Source organism: Zingiber officinale, chromosome 9A, assembly GCF_018446385.1.
Source record: "Zingiber officinale cultivar Zhangliang chromosome 9A, Zo_v1.1, whole genome shotgun sequence".
NCBI classification, from domain to species: domain Eukaryota; kingdom Viridiplantae; phylum Streptophyta; class Magnoliopsida; order Zingiberales; family Zingiberaceae; genus Zingiber; species Zingiber officinale.
In genome coordinates, this window is record NC_056002.1 from 115,271,292 (window position 1) to 115,291,015 (window position 19,724).

Consider the following 19,724-nt stretch of genomic DNA (forward strand, 5'->3'; position numbering starts at 1 on the left):
GGCCTCCCGACTCCTTAGCCTTCCGGTCATTGGCTCTGTAGCCTCATGGTCTCTAAGACTCCTGGCTCCTGAGTGATGCAGGATGAAGGAATATGATAATCATCATGCAAATCTCGGATTATTATGGGAAAGAGGTAGCAACATGAATAGCTCTCACATTATTTAAGTAATTAAATAATGACACCGAGAGGATCGAAATAAAAGAAAAAAGTTTGTTAATGTTAGTTATTTTAGAAAAAATACAACAATATGAATAAATTTTGTATTATTTAAGGAATTAAATAATGATAGCATAAGAATCGGAATGGAAGAAAAAGATCTGCTATCTTTCTATAAGAGGTAGTCTTTTCCGACATCCAAGGTACGCATACGCATACCTACATATTTCAAAACCCTAGTACTCATCTTCCTCCTCTAACTTGAACGTCGGAGTGGCTATACCAAGGAATCCCCTGGCCTTCATTCTAACCCTCTTCTCTTTCTTATTTGTCTCCATCCAGGCTCCCAACCACAACATCATCCTCACTGTCATTCGGTGATTAGCGATTAAGTTGGTAACAGAGTCAACCCACTGATGATTGACTCATCGATGTTCATAGGTAGGATTAATTTTCATTCACCTTTCCTTGTCAACTCGTAGCCTTGCTCAAATCTCTTGCAATAGCATTAAAAGGTCGTTTGTGTCCATGAGGTCGCTTATGACTGTGAGGTCACTTGTGGATAAGTATGCTCATGTGAAGTCTTATTTGTGGCCGTAAGCCTTGTGAGCAACCTCCTCATGGCTGCTTGCCTTGTGACTCTAAGCATAGTTTATAGAAAAGCGATCCTATGCAGAATCGATTTGGGGTCAAAATCGAATCGTTTGGGATCAAATAGTAGAATCGTATGATCCTACCAAAAACCTTTAAAAATTTATGATACATGATTAATTATTAGAAGAAAAAAATTAGAAATCTCATTTGCATATAACTAGATTAATAATTTTACACACACATATATATTTGTCGATACTCTACATCTTAGATTGCATTATTATATGTACAAATTTAAATTAATTAGTAATTTAACTACCATCCTTGTACAATATTATCTAATATATTTATATATTTATATTTTTTATATCCTAAAAGGAAGAGTATGAAATTTATATCAATACAACAACAACAACAACAACAATAATAATAATAATAATAATAATCAACCTCAAGAATGTTCTCTTAGTTTATAAGATATAATGAGACTAATTGGGATTATTACTTTTTCCCTTAGTTTACAAGATAACTCAATTTAAAGGCCAACAAAATAATTAATGTAGAGGAATATTGAATCCTTTGAATTGAACACTATGGTCGAAAATAATCTTCTAAAAGCCCATTGATTCCGCATAATACTTGACAATAGACATATAATCACTTGTCATTTGGGGAAAAGAAACGACGGAATATTATTAAGTAAAAACTAACTAAAAATAGCTAAACCGATGATTAAATAGTTTCAAAAGCATAATCCTATCTCTGCAAAAATGAAAAAAAAAAAAGACAAAATATTTTGGTTCTTTGAAAAGACTTTAAACGATATATTTTTTGGGTCTGAAATTTGACGGTTAAGATTAAATCTTACAACTAACTATAGATTTTTGAACGATCTTTGATTTGATATATTATATGTCTTATTGTTCAATCCGAATCAAAAGTTATGGTTTCTCAAAATTTTCACTGATCCTGTTGTTATCTTGTTCCGATCCTACTGATTTTGTTCCAATTCTACTGATCGATCTTGTTCCGATTCTACTGTAAAAATTAATTTTGTACGGTCCAAGCTCGATTTATACTTCTGAATTGTTGGCTCGTGCGATCCTACGATCCAAGATCATAAGTTTACAAACATAGGCTCTAAGTGTTTTGCTTGCGATCGCGAGGCCCTGCAAGATGGCCGTGAACGCCATGGTGAACTCCTCGGAGTTAATTAGTAAGTTTTTTCCACCTTGAAATTCCTTTTCTTCTTCAAATCCAGACCTTGCAGTATATAGAGCATTACAGTTTCATGAGCTCCCAGGACATGCTTTGCTGATAGAAGTAGTTCCATAAGATTAGATACTAGAAAACTCTAATTAAACTAAGTAAAATTGAGTGTCTTCTTAAATAGCGTCTTCATGACTTGTTCAAGTATTGCTGTCTTTTCGAAAGCCTCTATCTATTTCATGGTTTTTGAAAGCCATATTTGACAGCTAAAAAAGTTCAATAAGTGTTAACAAGTCCATCAGGTATTGGCAAAAAAGAATCCTAATGTGATAAAATATTTGGCTAGATCAAGATGATTGAATACTTTGAGTGTTTAGGTTTCAGATATAATTTGACTTAAATAAAGATTTGACCATAATCGATTTTAATCAATAATCCAATTAATCAGAGGTTGATATCAATCGACGACCAAGGTATTGAATTGATTAGAGACTGAAAAAAGGATATTCTATTCATAACTAGAAGGTTTATATTTATAGTATACTCAATTGAACATAATTTTAGTTTGTTGATAAAGGATGAGTTGATTCAGCTATCTCATGAAAACGATAACCCTCTATTTGGGAGACGATAGGGAAGTTAATTGGATAGTCGATTAAATCCTTAACAAAAGTTATAAGAAGACTATTGATGTGGCAGAGAAATGTAATTAGCAATCATGTGATCAAGCGTGCCAATCGACTTGAGAAAGATAGAGTCGAGCTAAAGTATTCCTTTGTTGAGCATTAAATTGGAGGCAGGTGCAACACGTTTGAAAACAATTTTAAAGAATATAAATAAAGGTATAGGGTAGACACGACCCTGGGCGCAGGCTCGAAATTGGGTCAAGATCCTAATTCAGCTCGTAACCCCAGTTATGGGTCTGAACTGTAACCGGCCCGGTAAGATTTTTTTTAATTTTTTTTTTTTAATGCTGATAACAGATTTTTTAAATTTTTTTCCCATATGTACAGGGACTAAACTCGGGTCTCGGATCTCATAGATAAGTATTAAGTATCCTAATCCACTAAACTACAACTATTAATATTTATATATGTTAATTAATTATTTAATAATTAATCAATAATTTTATTTTTGTTATATTATTATGTTTAATAATTGGAAGGAGAGTAAGAGATGCATTTATTCATTAGTTAGTTATAACGTGTTAGTTAATTTATAACTGTTTATTTGTTGGTAAATGATTTTATATGTTAATTAATTATTTAATAACTAATTAATAGTTTTCTTACTATATGATTATTCTTAATAATCATGGTCGATTTTATAAATTTATAATTTTATTTTTTTTATCATAATAATTTTGAACCGTAATTAATCATGATGAACTGTGAATCATAATTTTCTTGTACAGTTAATGTTAAAGATCAACTAATCAAAAATAGTCGAAATAATAATTTTGACCCATCGAATCGTTGATTCCGATCCGAGGTTAAGTCAAGAGGTAAGGTCAGAGAAATGCTATTGTTCTCTTTTTTATTAGTCTAATTTGTTGTTGTTTTTTTAAATTTATTCAGCCAATAAAATTAGTTGTTAAATTAACCAGCATTTTATTTAACCATGTAAGTTTGAGTATTCTCTAAATCACATATCCAACTTTCATAACATCCAAATCATATATCATATTTCTGAAATATTTGCCCCTGGTGAAGTGATGTAGTGGCAAGGCCCATTCTCAATTTCCAAGCATTTAGGCATCAAATCCCAGTTTCAATAAATTAAAAAATAAATTTTTATTATGGATATTTGATGCCAATAAAAAAGTAAAAAATATTTTTGAAATACCCCTCCTCTTTGTCGATCATTATGTTTCACCTGAAATTAGTTGATGAACATAGAGAACTTTAAATCATTTTAAATCAAAATCAATGTACCTTAGAAATCTCCTTAATGCAATTAAGTCCTCAAATCTAAATTTGAGATTAGTGAATTATATCTCTAACTTTTTTATTCTACTGATTAAAAATTTTACTGATCTCAATTTCTACTATTAAATTCAAATATGAAGGTATAAAAATATATTAAGGAGGTTTTCAGGAGTTAATTTTAATTTGTAATGATTCTCTATAGATCTATTAGCCGTAAGTTTGATATTTTTTTAATTAGGAGAATTATAAAAACTTGTGATAAATTTTATCTAACATTTGAAAGTTCAAAAATTCACTCATCTCAATTTTTGCTATCAAATTTAGATATGAAAGAATAAATACATTAAAAAGATTTTAAAATTTTAGTACGTTAATTTTAGTTTAACGTGATTCAAAATTATGATTTGAATAATGTTAAAACTTGCTTAGGTGGTTTAGTAAAATAATGCTAATTAATTGTTGCTTGATAAGATTAACTTATCAATTCTCTAGGCCATTTGTCAATTTTAGATAGAATTGACTGGTAGACCTATAGAGTGAGGGGTATTTTAGGAATATGATACATGATTTGAGTATTATAAAAATTAATATATATTTCGGTTAATATCGAAACTTAGGTAATTCAGTAAAATGCCGTAAATTAATTGTTGCTTGATAAGATTACCTTATCAGGATCTTAATCCCTAAACTCATTCAGTCAAAGCCAAATTAGTCGAAAGCTACTAGAAAGAACAGTCTTTTTAACACTCGGGCGCGCACACACAAGAGAATCCACATTTCTATGAAAATTTTTAATTATATTTTATTATTTATTACAGTTGAGATTTTTGCTATCTAAGAATGAAAAACTATCAAACCACACACCTTCAGATGAAATTTCAAGATATATTTAGCTCCACCAACCATCACAGAACTGCTCAACAGAAACAATAATCACATTGAAAATTTCATTTTAAGTTGAAATAACTATCCATAAAGTCATTATTTCGAAGTTACAATCCATAGAAGAAAGCAGTGGTGCCAACATTCTTAAGCAGCTATACAAATTTAGATTTGTCCAATGATATTAAGAGGAACCGAATGTGTTTTCACCACTGTATGTCATGTAAAGAAAACCATCTTCATCTTTGTGTTCCTCGTACACAGCAGAGATCATTGAAGCTGAAATGTCAATGAATAGATAAGCGTGATAAGCCGAACATGAACAACTAAGAATTAGGATGTCATATGGACAATAAAAGGACTATATCAACTGATATGAAACATATTGTGTGACCTGTGGGTGGTAGTGTGTTCTTAACAAAAATGAAGATGGCCTTCTCTGCACTGAGCTTAATCCTCTTCCGAACAACATAAACAAATTGACCAACTGTTAGATCAGCAGGAACCAAGTACCTAAAAAGAAATAAGAAAAGCTTTATGATCCTCAGAAGAAATCAAATGATTAGACAAAAACAAAAAGTAATATTAATACTTATCAAAAAAAGTATTAATTGCTTAAAATGTTTAGCTGACTTATAAATAGTCAAATAACCAGGCTCTTGAATATGAAACAAAAATTTTTACTTCTTCTTATCAATATCTGTGATATCACTCCTGTCAGCCTTCTCCACAATCACCTAAATTAAATGACAGCATGTCTAAGTTTATTTCATATTTCATTGAATAAAAGTACAGAAGTGATAATTCTTACAGGTATTCTATCAGGGTACTTCTCCCTGATACGAACAGCTTCAGCTTGCCTCCATTCTAGAATTAGAATGAAGAATTCATTTATAGATCAGTGAAATGCAAAACAAAAAAAGTTATAAATACTGGAAACACAGAAGAAGATATGTCTTTTAACAATGGCAATTTCATCAGACAGTTTTTTCTGATGAATTACACAGGAGATGCCAAATTGTGTCGACGTGCATAACTGATGGTAGACAAGGTCATGTACATTGATTATACTGTTGTATCAACTGTAAACGTTCATCTCGAAAGAGAAGATGAATAGAAACCTCACTAAAGCTCCCCAGTCAATAACCTAACTATCATATTACATTAGCATTATATTTTGCAAACGTATGTCAAAAAGTATGACCGCCAATTTATCCAAAGTATCATAATTCCAAGACATCCAGATTGGAGTTGGAAGCAACGATTCAAAGCTTTAAAAAATGAAATTTAGATAAGTAAAAGGCAATTATTGTACACAACTGTTGAAAAATGTTAATAATCGAAAGTAAACAAATACAATAGTAAATCCGAAACAGAATGATCACTCTTGCATCTTTCTACTGAAAATTTTAAACTAGATAGAAGATAATTGTATTCTGAAATCCAAAGGTAAAACTAGGATGGGACTCAAAAGGAGTTAGCTAATAATCAGCTCCATCCACCCATGCATTGGAGAATGCATATGAAAGAATTGACTTCGTACAATTCCTTTCCCTTTTGTGATTCAGTTCCCTCTTGGAAAATGAACCGAACCAATCGCGATCACAGAGAAAATTTACGCACACACAAACGAATTTCCTTCGAGAAACCCAACAATAACAACAACAACAAAAAAACAACTTATTGTTCCTTCAGCGAGGAGAGACAGTGAGCACAAACCAAAGGGATGTTCGAGCTTGAAGGGACTCTTCGCCATCGTGTGGTGATTCGATCTGCTGTTTCCAAAAATACAAAATAACCAACTTCAAATCAGCTGCCCTTCAAACAAACAAACAAAAAAAATAGCACAAAAATTGCAACGCAGATCAAAAAATAGCAAAGAAAGAAAGAGGAGGATACCGATTGCAACCGAGAGAGAGAGTTCGATCTCCGGAGCTTACGCCAGATGCGAGCAATCGGCGATTGCAGAGGAAAGGGGAGATCACTTCTAGGGTTTTTATAACGGAGTGGGTCGGCTTGGGGAGGAGAGCACGGAACGGTAACCCACAAGGAACACCTGGATTTATCAAATTTAGTATCGATCTATTGCTGATCTGTCGCAGAATCATCAAACACTTAATACGCTTTTAATTCAACCTAAAACAACCGACAGTTGGGATGCCAGTTAATTTAGGGACTAACTAACGTTATTTTGTCATAAGATTTCGATTTATTAGATCTAGATTGCGAGTTAAATTTAATTTTTATATTTCATAAAAGTTTAATTTTAATAAAAAATATTGATATTCAAATTTGAAATATATATATATATATATATATATATATATATATATATATATATATATATATATATATATATATATATATATATATATATATATAAATCTTCTGCTGCGGTGCTTTATCTACGATTTTGCTGCGGTACTTGCCATGTCAGCGAGAAAACACAAAAAAAATCAACGCTGTTCTCCTCCTGATCGGCCTGGACCGATCAGGCTCCAACCTGATCGGTCTGGGAGTCTCCTGATCGATCTGTGGACCGATCAGGCCCTAGGCTGATCGGTCCCCAGACCGATCAACCAACTCTCTGTGAGAGTTGGCTTCGAAGCCTGATCGGTCTGTGGACCGATCAGGCTATAGGTGGATCGATCCACAGACCGATCCCCCTACCTTTTTCTGCCTCTGATCGTTTCCTGATCGGTCTGGTGACCGATCGGTCTGCCTCCTAAGCGTTGGTTGATCGGTCCACAGACCGATCAGGAGACTCCCAGACCCATCAGGTTGGAGCCTAATCGGTCCAGACCGATCAGGAGGAGAGCAGCGTTAATTTTTTTTTGTGTTTTCTCGCTGACGTGGTAAGTACCACAGTAAAACCGCACATAAGACACCGCAGCAGAAGATTTCTCTTATATATATATATTTAAATATTTTATCAAAAATCTCGGAAACTTTGTTTGCATAGATTAAATCGTTTAAGGGGGACGAAATCATCTTTTACATCCCAATTAAAAATTGCATATACTAATCCCAATATGATCCGATTCATCCATAATTGTCATTTTATAAAAGTTTTAACGTTCAACATCCATCATATTAAAAAAACAAAAAAAAACAAAGAACTCTAAAATCTCCAAAACAGAGCACATCAGATGGCCTCCTCCGCCTTCAAACCTCCACGGGTGGTGCTTTGCCGGGCGTCACCGACAGCGGAGGTGCGGCGCCATGGAGCAGTCCCTGAACGGTCGGCCGTCGCCAAAAGCCGCCAACCGGCGTGGCCCATCCACCTCCTCCCCCTCTTCCTTCCTTTCGACTGTCACCGTGGACGACGAGGAGGAGAAAGACAGCGACGGAGAGGAGCAACGACGAGCCCCCGGCGCGAAGGCGGCGAAGCGCTTGAGCCTTTCGTCGAAAGACGGCAACTGAGGGCCCATGTACGGTCGCAGGCAGTCGGCGCAGACGGAACGGATGCCGATGCAGTCGTGGGTGCCGCAGTCGGCCCTGCTGCAGATGGATTTCTCCTCCGTCGGCGCCGCCATGGATTCGGATGGAGAGTAATTGATCGGAGGGAATAAGGGTTATGGACGTATTATATAGAGATCGGGGAGGGGGAAATTAAGAGAGAATTCAAAAAAGCCTATGAAGTAGGATAATCCGTTAAAAGATTATATTTGGCGGAGTAATTATGGCAATATTGTGGAGATAATTGGAGAAGAATTAGGAAAGATTTATGGTAACTAGTATTTTTTTTGCTATATATTGCATATCTAATCTAAGAACTAAATCGAGCAAAATAGATATTAAAGTAACAATCTGATTATTTTACACATCTAATCTGATTTTTTTTAAAAAAAAACTAATTTTAATAAATTATTTAATAATCTATATAAAAAAACATGATAAGTTATGCTTGATTACTCGGACCGGTGATAAGACTTTTTCAACAAAACTATTTAAAATAAAATAGATATTTTAAAAATTCCAAAAAAGATAAAGAATTTATAGGTTTTAAATATTTTTTATAATTTAACCATTAAATTATATAGGAGGGGATGATAATTTTGGAGGGCACGATAAATTTTTTTAAACTCTATTAAATAATTAAATAATCGAAGCTGAACGGTTCCAATAAAAAAAATTATCTTTTTTCTTTCGTAATCAATTAAAGAATGAAAAAAAAAAAAAAAAAAAATCTGATCTTCAACCCTCTTTCTCAATCCATACTTTTCATTTTCTTTTCTCTAATCTCGACCAATTCCGCCTAGGGGTATAAACAAGTCAAGTCGCTCGTGAGCTATTCGAAACTCGATTCGATAGAAGCTCGTTTGAGTTCGTTTAATGAGGCTCGTTAAGATAAACAAACCAAGCTCAAGTTTCACAATATTCGGCTTGTTAGCTCGTAAACATGTTCGTTAAGCTCATAAATCAACTTTTAAATAAAAAAAATAATAATTTTGATATTACATTTATAAAGTTTACACTCTACTTATGAAAAATATAGACAAGTATATTAAATTTATTTATTAGAATAAAATTATAAATTTTAATAAAAATATTATATATTTTTTAAAATATATAATTTAGTTTTTAATGAATATTTAAATTTATAATTTATATTTATTAAGCTCGTTTAGGCTCGATAAAATCTCGAATAAGTTCGTGAGCCATGAATATATTCGTTAAATAAAGCTCGAGCTCGGCTCGATTATAAATGAGTCAAACTCAAACATCCAAAAGTTCGACTCCATTCGACTCGATTACACCCTTAGTTCCGCCCCTCCTTTTTTACATCCAATTCTCTGAACAATATGGAGATTAAAATGAAAGTTAAAATTCCGACAGGATGGATATGAAAATAAAAATAAAAAATTCGATAGGAATAAAGATGGGATATAAGATTCGATCCAAAAAACCGAAGGCTTGGATGATATGAAAATAAAAATTAAAAATTCGATAGGGGTAAAGATGGGATATAAAATCCAATCCGAAAAACTTATTGTCACTTCAGTTGAAGGCTTGGAGCATCAGGATCCGATACAGATACTTGATGTGCTAGCTACTACCGTTGTACCTCAACAGCCAGATCCTCCTGGCACTACAAGAGGTTCTTCACTGGGCAACGAGCTCGCCGCCCGGATGCCCCTCATGAGCAACGCCACAAATAATACCATCGAGCTCAAGAAGACGCTCTCCATCCTCTATAACCGGCAAGGGCAGGCCGAGATCACCAGCGAAATCTTGGAGATTGACGTCGCTGGGGCAGCTGCCGTCGTGTGATTAGAAAGGATAAATGAATAGTTCAAGTGTTAAAGCTAAAAAAAGCCTTATTTTATTTCTAGCTTTTTGCAATTGACAAAGTGTATCGGTAGATCATGAACCAATTTCAATTTCAACAATCTCACAGTTGTAGCAATTTTAGGACATCAATCAACAATGAGCTTGTAGCTTCCATTATTTTTCTTATCCTAAGAAATCGAAGTCGGGATTCTTTTTGTTTGAGTCTCACTTCTAGTCTTCTTTAAGGACATATCTTTCTCGAATAAGGGATGAAAATCTTATTTCTTTTTCATTTAAATGCCTGAGTCCGTCTTCTAGCCGACTGAATAGTGATCGAACCTTCCTCCTATTCCCGACTTATGAAACTACAAATGTGATCCGACCTTTGTTTTTGCCTCAGAGAAGCTGACCGGCCTACAATTCATAGCTCTAAAATTGCTGCTTGAAGGCCTTCTTTACCTGTTCAGACTGAGCCCAATCCAAGCAGTCCTTCCTTGTTCTTTCGGTAAGAATTGATAGCTTAGTCCTCATGTTATCACTAGCTGAGGATCTTTCAGAAAATAAATTTCTATTTGAAGAATGCATAACCGCATGAATAAGCTTACACTAACCCGTCAATTTTGGATCAAATTCAGGATTTCCCTTGGGAGGTATCGAGAAGGAATTGGAAGGTAATAATATCGAATCATATAGAAGAAAAAGTTCTCTATTGATTCAAACATTATACCATGTAATGGGGCAGGGATAGAGGAAGAGGAAAAAATCAAAGATGTGACATAGTACCTTTTTTTTATCGAAAAATTAATATGAGTTATTTTGTACCATTCGTTAAATGAAAAAATGGGTTAGATTTATTAGGATCAACAAACCTATGGAAATTAAAGAATGATGGAAGGGAATAAAACACAAAAGAAAGGTAAAGAAAATCTAAATGAAATTAAGAATAAAGCAAAAAAAAAAAGAAAGTAGATGATCATGTCCGATAGTTGAGGCGACGGAAGCTGGGGATGTGGTGCTCTGGCTAACCGTGTGTTGACTCCGCGCGACCCTGCAACCACAACTACGTCAGTGCCAAGCCAGGAAAGAGGTCTCCGACATTGACCCTTTGACGCTCAAGTCAGTCACCGACGATATATGGAAGCAAAGCAAAGTAACGAACAGTATCAACAACAGTGGATTCTCGCATACCTCCTCTGAAGCTTGGACCCCCCTTTATATAGGGCTCCTGTAGCATGCGTGCACGCTTCCCAAGGCATGCACGCTTCTCCATGATTTTCATGAAAAGACATGTCAGGAAAGTGCCTCTGACACAATACCTTAACGAGCCGAGAATATCTCTGAAGTGACAGTGGAAGCTTCTGCCGTACGATCTTCTGTCTGAACCATCCGCCAACTATGCCACCTGTTAGCGGCGCATACTCCCAAAAAGATGATATCCGGCTAGCAGTGTCTTTTACTGGGCCGAGCGGGATAGTCGCTTGGCTCGAGTTCTCACATTCTGCTTGAATTAGTGTTCTATCTGGTCGACCGGCTTCCGTGGGGAAGTCGCTTGGCGTGCCCTTGCAGATACCTAGTCTTTCTGAGCGTCGGAAGTTCGGAACTCCGCCGAGCTATTATGATGTCGGATCAGGTCTTCATTATCCCAATCGGGCGAGCGGACTGCCCGAGCGCCCAGTGAGTGATATAGGGGCGTTTGACCACCTTGACTCTGAACTCCATCGTGGCACTGCCCTTCCGAGGGGTGGGCCCCACCTTATCATCGCATCACACATGCCTCCCCTTCAAGTCTAGTCGAAAGAGGTTGCAAGTTCGACTGACTGGAAAAAAATTGTCTCTAGAGATTGGCCACCCGATCAGCCTCAGTATTGGTTGGGCTCCGATTGGCCTTAGGGTTGATCCCTGAGGTCGTCCGGGGCTAGGAGTGTTTGTATCTGGCTCTTTCCTTCTGTGTCCTTGAGTACAGTCAACATTGACGTTACTCAGATTTCTCAGAATTTGTGCAAATCCCCTCCATTAAGGCTGAGCCTGCTCCCACGCCTGTTAATGACACCCATTAAATGTTAACCCATGGGGATGCGCCACGTGTCACTGTTGCTGCCGCCGCATGCTCGAAGTGACAAGCGCTGATGTGACGTCTAACGGTTTAAATTCTATGGCCAGATCTGCATCTCGATTTCCGCACCCTAGATCGGATGGTCCCGATCAGCCTAGCTTGAAGTTTATAAGCTACGCAACACCGACTCCCTCTCTACGATTGGGTCTTTCTCGAGAGCTGTCGTCGACTTGTGTCTGTGCGATCCTCCGGTGACCTCCAGTGCTCCTCCTCTGACGACTTCCTTCTCCTTCTCATAAGCTTTCCTCCCTATCTTGCTCATCCTCGATTCTCGACCTTTTTCTTCGTTCCTAGTGACCCTCCCATGGTCTTTTTGTACTTTTCAATCACATTTCTTCCACTGTTATGTTTCCGCTTTCTTTTGCAATGGCCAACCCTTCTCAGCCATCGGACCCCCCATCCTGGACTCTGGTACACCACCATGGAGACCAGGTTCGATGCGGGTGACGCTGAGAGCCTCAAGAATGTTTTTGAGATTCCCCCCGATCACGAGATCATTTTAGCTTCCTCATCCGATCAGCCAAATGAACCGCCGACTAGTACCATTTGTCTGTTCAGGGATCAATTTGTGGCTGGTCTTCGCTTCCCTATCCATCCTTTCATTGTTGAAGTCTATAATTATTTCCGTGTTCCCCTTCCGCAACTCGTGCCGAATTCCTTTCGCCTTCTGTGTGGTGTCATTGTGTTATTTCGGCTGCACAGCATCCCTTTGACTCCTCAAGCTTTCCACTACTTATATTACCCCAAACAGTCCGAACTGGGGATCTTTCTATTTTAGTCTCGGATTGGGCTGGTGTTTTTTGACAAAATGTCGCCTTCCAATAAACATTAGAAGGAATACTTCTTTTTTATGCGTCTTCCCGAGCAACCTAGCTTCCGGACCCGCTGGCAAGTCGGCTTACCACCTCAACCCAATCTGAAGAAATACAAGAGCCGCTCAAATTATCTTCATGACGCATCCATGCTGGCCGGCCAGAAATATGACATCCACAAGTTGCTACTTGAGGGTGTGTTGTATATTTTTAGCCTGAGTCTGATCCGCACTAGGCTCCCGACCAGTTTAAGTAAGAGGTTCCAGGTATGTTTTTCCTTTGCTTCTAACTGTTTTTTCTACTTATTTTGCAGTCGAAGTCATGCTGCGCGCTAGGATGTCTGGCCTTGTGAAGCTTTAGAACATCGAGATCGAGGCGGTTGCTATTGCAGAATTGGCGAGTCACGACCTACAGTCGGTTGGCTCAAAAGATGAGAGCGCAACGACTCCCACCCTGGTGAGTGGAGGGGCAGCTAGGCTACCGAGCACCCAGCGTCGAGATTGCTAGCGGCTCGAAGCAACCATCCAAACGGGTGTCTGTCACCCGAGCAGAGAGTTCGGGCTCTTCTGGCGAGCCGCTGTTAAGGCGCAAGAGGCGCCGAGCAGAATCTTCACGCTCTGCTACTTCGGTGGTGGGGTCCACCGAAAGGGTCGAGGTTGGCACCTCGAATCCCCCCCGCAGTTCTAGAGAACACGCCTGAGATATCGTCTAACCGGACTCCTTCGGTGGTCGAGCCGCTGCAGGAGCCTATTGCCGCATAACCCCTGGCCTCCATGCTGCCATCCTCGCAGCCACCGAGGGTTATACGCTCGACTGCCTTTGCGGAATTGTGTCCAGGCTGGCCGGCCCAGCAACCTCGGCCCACTCGGCCCTGGGCAGCCGACGATCAATCACGACAATCCTCCATTTGCCAACGAAGGAGTACAGCAAGCCGAGCGCCCAGTCGCACACTCCTAAGCATCAAATCATCATCCGGGGACCGCTTGCCCAAGTTTGGGAAGAAGACCGAGCCTGAGCGGCGGTGATGCCCCCGGGCGTGCTCGCCAACAACCATACCCAAATGACAACTGGGGTAAGCTCATTGTAATTATCTTTTCTCCGATCGGCTCTAATCCTTTTACCTGTTTGGAGTATTGGGTGGAGAGCCTGACCATGTGCCACAGGCTGACTTATCTGGAAGATGAGTTCAGGAAGCTCCAAGTCTCAAGCAGCCAACCTGCTACCGATCTGAAGGAGATAACCCAGCTGAAGGCCAACCTGGAGAAGGCGACCAAGCTCCTTGAGGCCAAACGGGCTAAAACCTCTGGCCAGGAGGAGATGCTGGGTCGACTCAAGAAGCAGGTCAGCACCTTTAACAAAAAGATCGAGTTGGTCACTGCTAGGAAGAACCGGGCTATCAAGGACCTGGAGCTGAAGAACAAGGAGGCTCGAGACCTCGCCAGCGAGCTCAAGGAGGTTGAAGATTTCATGGTGACCGAGCGAGCTAGCCGGTCGGCGCGGGAAACTGAGCTCCAGGGATAGCTCTCCGCTAAGGATGTAGCACTGAAGCTGCCCAGGATGAGCTAGGGAAGGTGAAGACCGAGCTAGAGGGCTCTCGAGTGGCGATGAAGATTTATCAGGATGCCGAGCCGAGTCGATTTGTAATAATGAAACAGAACTATATCTGCTCGGACGCCTTCAATGATAAAGTAGTCGTCTGTTATCTTCAGCTCTGTAACCTCGCGATAGACGAGACGATCAACCAGCTCAAGGCGGGCAGCCATCTTCCCGCGACCTTGAAGGACAACATTATGAGTCGAGATAAGATGATCGAGTCACTACCCGACGACGCTTTGGATTACCTTGAGTGAGGTTGAGTGTTGTAAATTTTTTTGAAGCCTTAATGTAAGCCCGCCCGTTTGGCGAAGCTCTTATCTTTGTCTTCCAATTGTAATCTTGAAAATTTTGGTTTTAATATATGTGCGTCCGTTCAGCGAAGCATTTCCTTTCACAACGTTTCTTGCCTTTGATTGTAAATGCCCCTGATCCCGTATTTGCGACTAGCCGATTGACCGTAAGAGCAAGCTCAGATTTAAGGTCTTCGTTTGACCGTTAGTGAGGACACACGTTTAACGTCACTGCTCGACGATTTGATGAAGACTCGGGTTTAAGGTTGCCGCTCGACCGTTGTTGGAGACATGCATTTAACGTCGCCTCTCGACGATTTGGTGAAGACTCGGGTTTAAGGTTGTCGCTCGACCGCTGTTGGAGACACGCGTTTAACATCGCCGCTCGACGATTTGGTGAAGACTCGAGTTTAAGGTCGCCGCTCGATCGTTGGTGGAGACACGCATTTAACATCGCTGCTCGACGATTTGGTGAAGACTCGAGTTTAAGGTCGCCGCTCGACCGTTGATGGAGACGAGAGTTTAAGGTCGACGCTCGACTGTTGATGGAGACGAGAGTTTAAGGTCGCCGCTCGACCGTTGATGGAGATGACAGTTTAAGGTCACCGCTCGACCGCTGTTGGAGATGAGAGTTTAAGGTCGCCGCTCGACCGCTGTTGGAGACGAGAGTTTAAGGTCGCGCTCGATCGCTGTTGGAGACGAGAGTTTAAGGTCGTCGCTTGACCGTTGATGGAGACGAGAGTTTAAGGTCGCCGCTCGATTGTTGATGGAGACAAGAGTTTAAGGTCGCCACTCGACCGTTGATGGAGACGAGAGTTTAAGGTCGCCGCTCGACCGTTGATGGAGACGAGAGTTTAAGGTCACCACTCGACCGCTGTTGGAGACGAGAGTTTAAGGTCGTCGCTCGACCGCTGTTGGAGACGAGAGTTTAAGGTCGCCGCTCGACCGTTGATGGAGACGAGAGTTTAAAGTCGCTGCTCGACCGCTGTTGGAAACGAGAGTTTAAGGTCGCCACTCGACCGTTGATGGAGACGAGAGTTTAAGGTCGTCGCTCGACTGTTGATGGAGATGAAAGTTTAAAGTTATCGCTTGACCATTGATTGAGACGAGAATTTAATGTCGCCGCTCGACCATTTGATGTACCGTTCGGTATATAGCTTAGAAATCTTTTATTTTAACCCTGCATTTAGAGAGGACGTACAAAAATATATCAATACACTTCTACACTTGCGCACCTCTCATCCGACCCGATAGGGTTGGAGATGGTTTACGCTCCATGGTCATTCGAGCCGCCTTCCCATCTCGTCTTCTAGGTAGTAAGCACCTGAGCGGAGCTTTTCCATGACTTTGAAAGGCCCTACCCAAGGAGCTTCGAGCTTGGTGACGTCCCAGACTAGCTTGACTTTCTTCCAAACTAGGTCACCTACCTAGAAGGACCTCGGGATCACCCTCCGATTGTAGGTTTGCTTCTTTTGCTGCCGATACGCCATCAACCAAACGACTGCTTTGGCGCATGCTTCGTCCACTAAGTCCAGCTCTAAAAGCCTCCGCTCGGCGTTGCCATTATTATAATGCTGCACCCGATCGGACTCTAATCCAACCTCAACGGGGACGACCGCTTCGACGCTATACACCAGGTGGAATGGGGTCAAACCGGTCCCTTCCTTCGACGTCGTGCAGAGGACTCACAGCACGCTCGGGAGCTCATCAACCTAGCTGCCTCCCATATGGTCGTGCCGAGCATGCAAGACTCGGAGGATTTCCCAATTGGAGACTTTTGTTTGCCCGTTGCTCTGTAGATAGGCCACGGAAGTGAATGCCTGCTAGATACCATATCCTTCGCACCACTTTCTGAGCCTCTAATCGGCGAATTGTCTTCCATTATCCGAGACGAGCCGACGAGGGATGCCGAACTAGCAGATGATGTTCTGGCATACGAACTTCATGACCATCTACTCAGTTATCTTGGCTAGCGGCTCTGCTTCGATCCATTTGGAGAAGTAGTCCACCGCGACAAGCTAGAACTTCCGCTGACTGGTTGCCATAGGGAAAGGTCCGACGATGTCCATGTCCCATTGGTCAAACGGACAAGAGATTGTGGACGCCTTCATCTCCTCGGTGGGTCGGTGCGAGATGTTGTGATAGTTTTGACAGGACAGACATGTGGCCACCGTCTGAGCGGCCTTCTGCTGGAGGGTTAGCCAAAAATATCTGGCTGGTAGTATCTTCCTTGCCAATGATCGACCGCCTGGATGTTTTTCGCAGGATCCCTGGTGCACTTCTTATAGTATGTAGTCGGTGTCTTCTGACCCGATGCACTTGAGCAAACGTCGGGAGAAGGTTTTCTTATATAGTTGATCTCTAATCAGAGTGAATCGCCCGACTCTTTTTCTTAATAATCGCGCCTCTTCCTGATCTGACGGGTAGCTCCCGACCGCAAGAATTCTATCATCATTGTCCTCCAATCGTTCAGGAAAATGAGCCCTTCTATTCGATCGATGTGTGCCACCAAAGAGGTCTTCTCGGTCGACTGCACCATGAGTCCATAATGGCAGGGATTTATGAATTTATAATCATGGAATCAGCTCGATCATCATATATATATATAATTTTATAAAAAAAAATTATATCAAATCTATTTTGATATTTATTTCTTTAGAAAAAGGGTTCTATAATGAAACAATTTATTTATGTTAAAATAAAAATATTTTTTCATGAATTTTTTAATCTAATTGCTTCGGTTTAACTTTAGCAAAAATTTTAGAATTTTTTTTTAATTGAAAAATATTGTTGTCAAAATAAAAAATTAATTAGTAAAATTAGAATATTTTGAAAATTATATTTTTGAAAAATATTAAATTACTGTTAATTTTGTTCAGATCCTAGAAAACTTTTCAACGTTTTTTTGCTATTTATTTTTATTTTTTTTTCTAATTATTTTTATATGATAAAAAGAGAGATAAATTAAAGGGAGGTAAGATAATTATAAATTTATCCTTATTACTTGCAAGTTTTCTATTATAAATGTAATTTTTATTTAATTAATCAAATCATTTTATGTTAACTCTAAAAGGAGAGCACGGAACACTAAACCTCAAAGGAGCACCTGGACTTACCAGATTTTGCCTAACAGCAATTGAGATGCCAATTAATTTTGGGACTAACTAACTAATGTGTCCCGTGTTGTCTTTGTCATCATGTTTCTATTTATTAGATCTAAATTGTCAATTAAATTTAATTTTTATATTCCTTAAAAGTTTGATTTTAATAGAAAATATTGATATTCAAAGTGCCATGATTTTTTTCAGGCGAATCAAAATAATAAAGTCAAATGATGTAATTCCAATAGATGTTCATCGGCGTATGAGAGAGAGATTGAAGAAGAATCGAGGAAACGGAAAGAGAGCGCTTGATTAACAGATGGAGCTCGGATTCAATGGCGAAAGAGGTCGATCTAAGAGCAAGGAAGAAGTAGAACCATGGAGAAAGAGAAAATAGAAACGACGACAGTCGAAAAGAGAGACATGTTGAGTTAAAAATCTCAAGGATGAATTGATGATTTTTTCTTTTATTATTTAAAGTTTACCAAGGGTTTAAAATTTGTATTCAAAGAATTTTAAAAGAATTTAAGAAAATCTATTGAAAGTTGAATACCAAAAGATTTTTATAGAGTTTTAAAAAATCAAGCTAAGTTTCAATACCACATAACTTTTTAAAACTCTATAATAATTTAATTTGGATACTATTAAATTTCTATTGAATTTATAAAAATTTAGATTGAATATAGGTCTTTTAAAATACACAAAGTCATTAAAAATAATTAAAAATCTAAAATTGAATATACCCCTTAAATAATTAAAAATCTAAAATTGAATATATCCCTTAAATAATTTTGGTTCGAGTTTGAATTTGCATTCCTAAATTGGAGCCTTGATGCAAAGTCATGTGACTTTGAGACGGTTCAAATTAAAATTGCCCTTAGGGTGATTTTCAAAAGATACAATTCTTTTCTTGGCCACGAATCGCAAAATTGATTACCGTGTAATAATCTCTCTTAGATAGATTAAATCGTTTAAGGGGAACGAAATCATCTTTTACGTCCCAAATTAAAAATTATATATACTAATCTCAATGTGATCCCAGTCATCCATAATTGTCATTTTATAAAAGTTTTAACGTTCAACATCATGTTCAAAAAAAAAAAAAAAAAAAAAAAAACAAAGAACTCTTAAATCTCCAAAACAGAGCACATCAGATGGCCTCCTCCGCCTTCAAACCTTCACGGGTGGTGCGGCTTTGCCGGGCGTCACCGACAGCGGAGGTGCGGTGCCATGGAGCAGTCCCTGAACGGCTGGCCGTCGCCAAAAGCCGCCAACCGGCGTGGCCCATCCACTTCCTCCCCCTCTTCCTTCCTTTCGGCTGTCACCGTGGACGACGAGGAGGAGAAAGACAGCGACGGAGAGGAGCAACGACGAGCCTCCGCCGCGAAGGCGGCGAAGCGCTTGAGCCTTTCGTCGAATGACGGCAACTGAGGGCCCATGTACGGTCGCAGGCAGTCGGCGCAGACGGAATGGATGCCGATGCAGTCGTGGGTGCCGCAGTCGGCCCTGCTGCAAATGGATTTCTCCTCCGTCGCCGTCGCCATGGATTCGGATGTGGAGAGGAATTGATGGATGAATGGAGGGAGAATAAGGGTTATGGACGTATTATATAGCGATCGGGGAGGGGGAAATTAAGAGAGAATTCGAAAAAGCTAATTTAATTATTTAATAATCTATATAAAAAAAAAAACATGTTACGCTGTACTGGATTACTCGATAAAATAGGTGGATTGGGCTGAGTATAATAAGCCTTTTTCCACAAAATAA

At 39.3% G+C, this 19,724-nt stretch overlaps 1 protein-coding gene across 4 annotated transcripts; it reads right to left on the bottom strand.

Moving 5' to 3' along the window:
- Positions 1–4,754: 4,754 nt before the first annotated feature.
- Positions 4,755–6,902, bottom strand: LOC122021934 (autophagy-related protein 8C-like). 4 transcript variants are annotated; one of them, XM_042580119.1, is made up of 6 exons: positions 6,671–6,902; positions 6,491–6,546; positions 5,583–5,638; positions 5,456–5,508; positions 5,166–5,284; positions 4,755–5,050 (listed from the first exon to the last, which is right to left on the bottom strand). In XM_042580119.1, exons 1-6 carry the CDS (start codon positions 6,877–6,879, stop codon positions 4,956–4,958), a joined length of 588 nt encoding a protein of 195 aa, XP_042436053.1. In that variant the 5' UTR covers positions 6,880–6,902; the 3' UTR covers positions 4,755–4,955. The 4 variants fall into 4 exon arrangements, with proteins under 4 accessions (XP_042436053.1, XP_042436054.1, XP_042436057.1 ...); XM_042580120.1 differs by having other exon boundaries at positions 6,491–6,543; positions 6,671–6,899; XM_042580123.1 differs by having other exon boundaries at positions 6,491–6,589; positions 6,671–6,811.
- Positions 6,903–19,724: the final 12,822 nt, after the last annotated feature.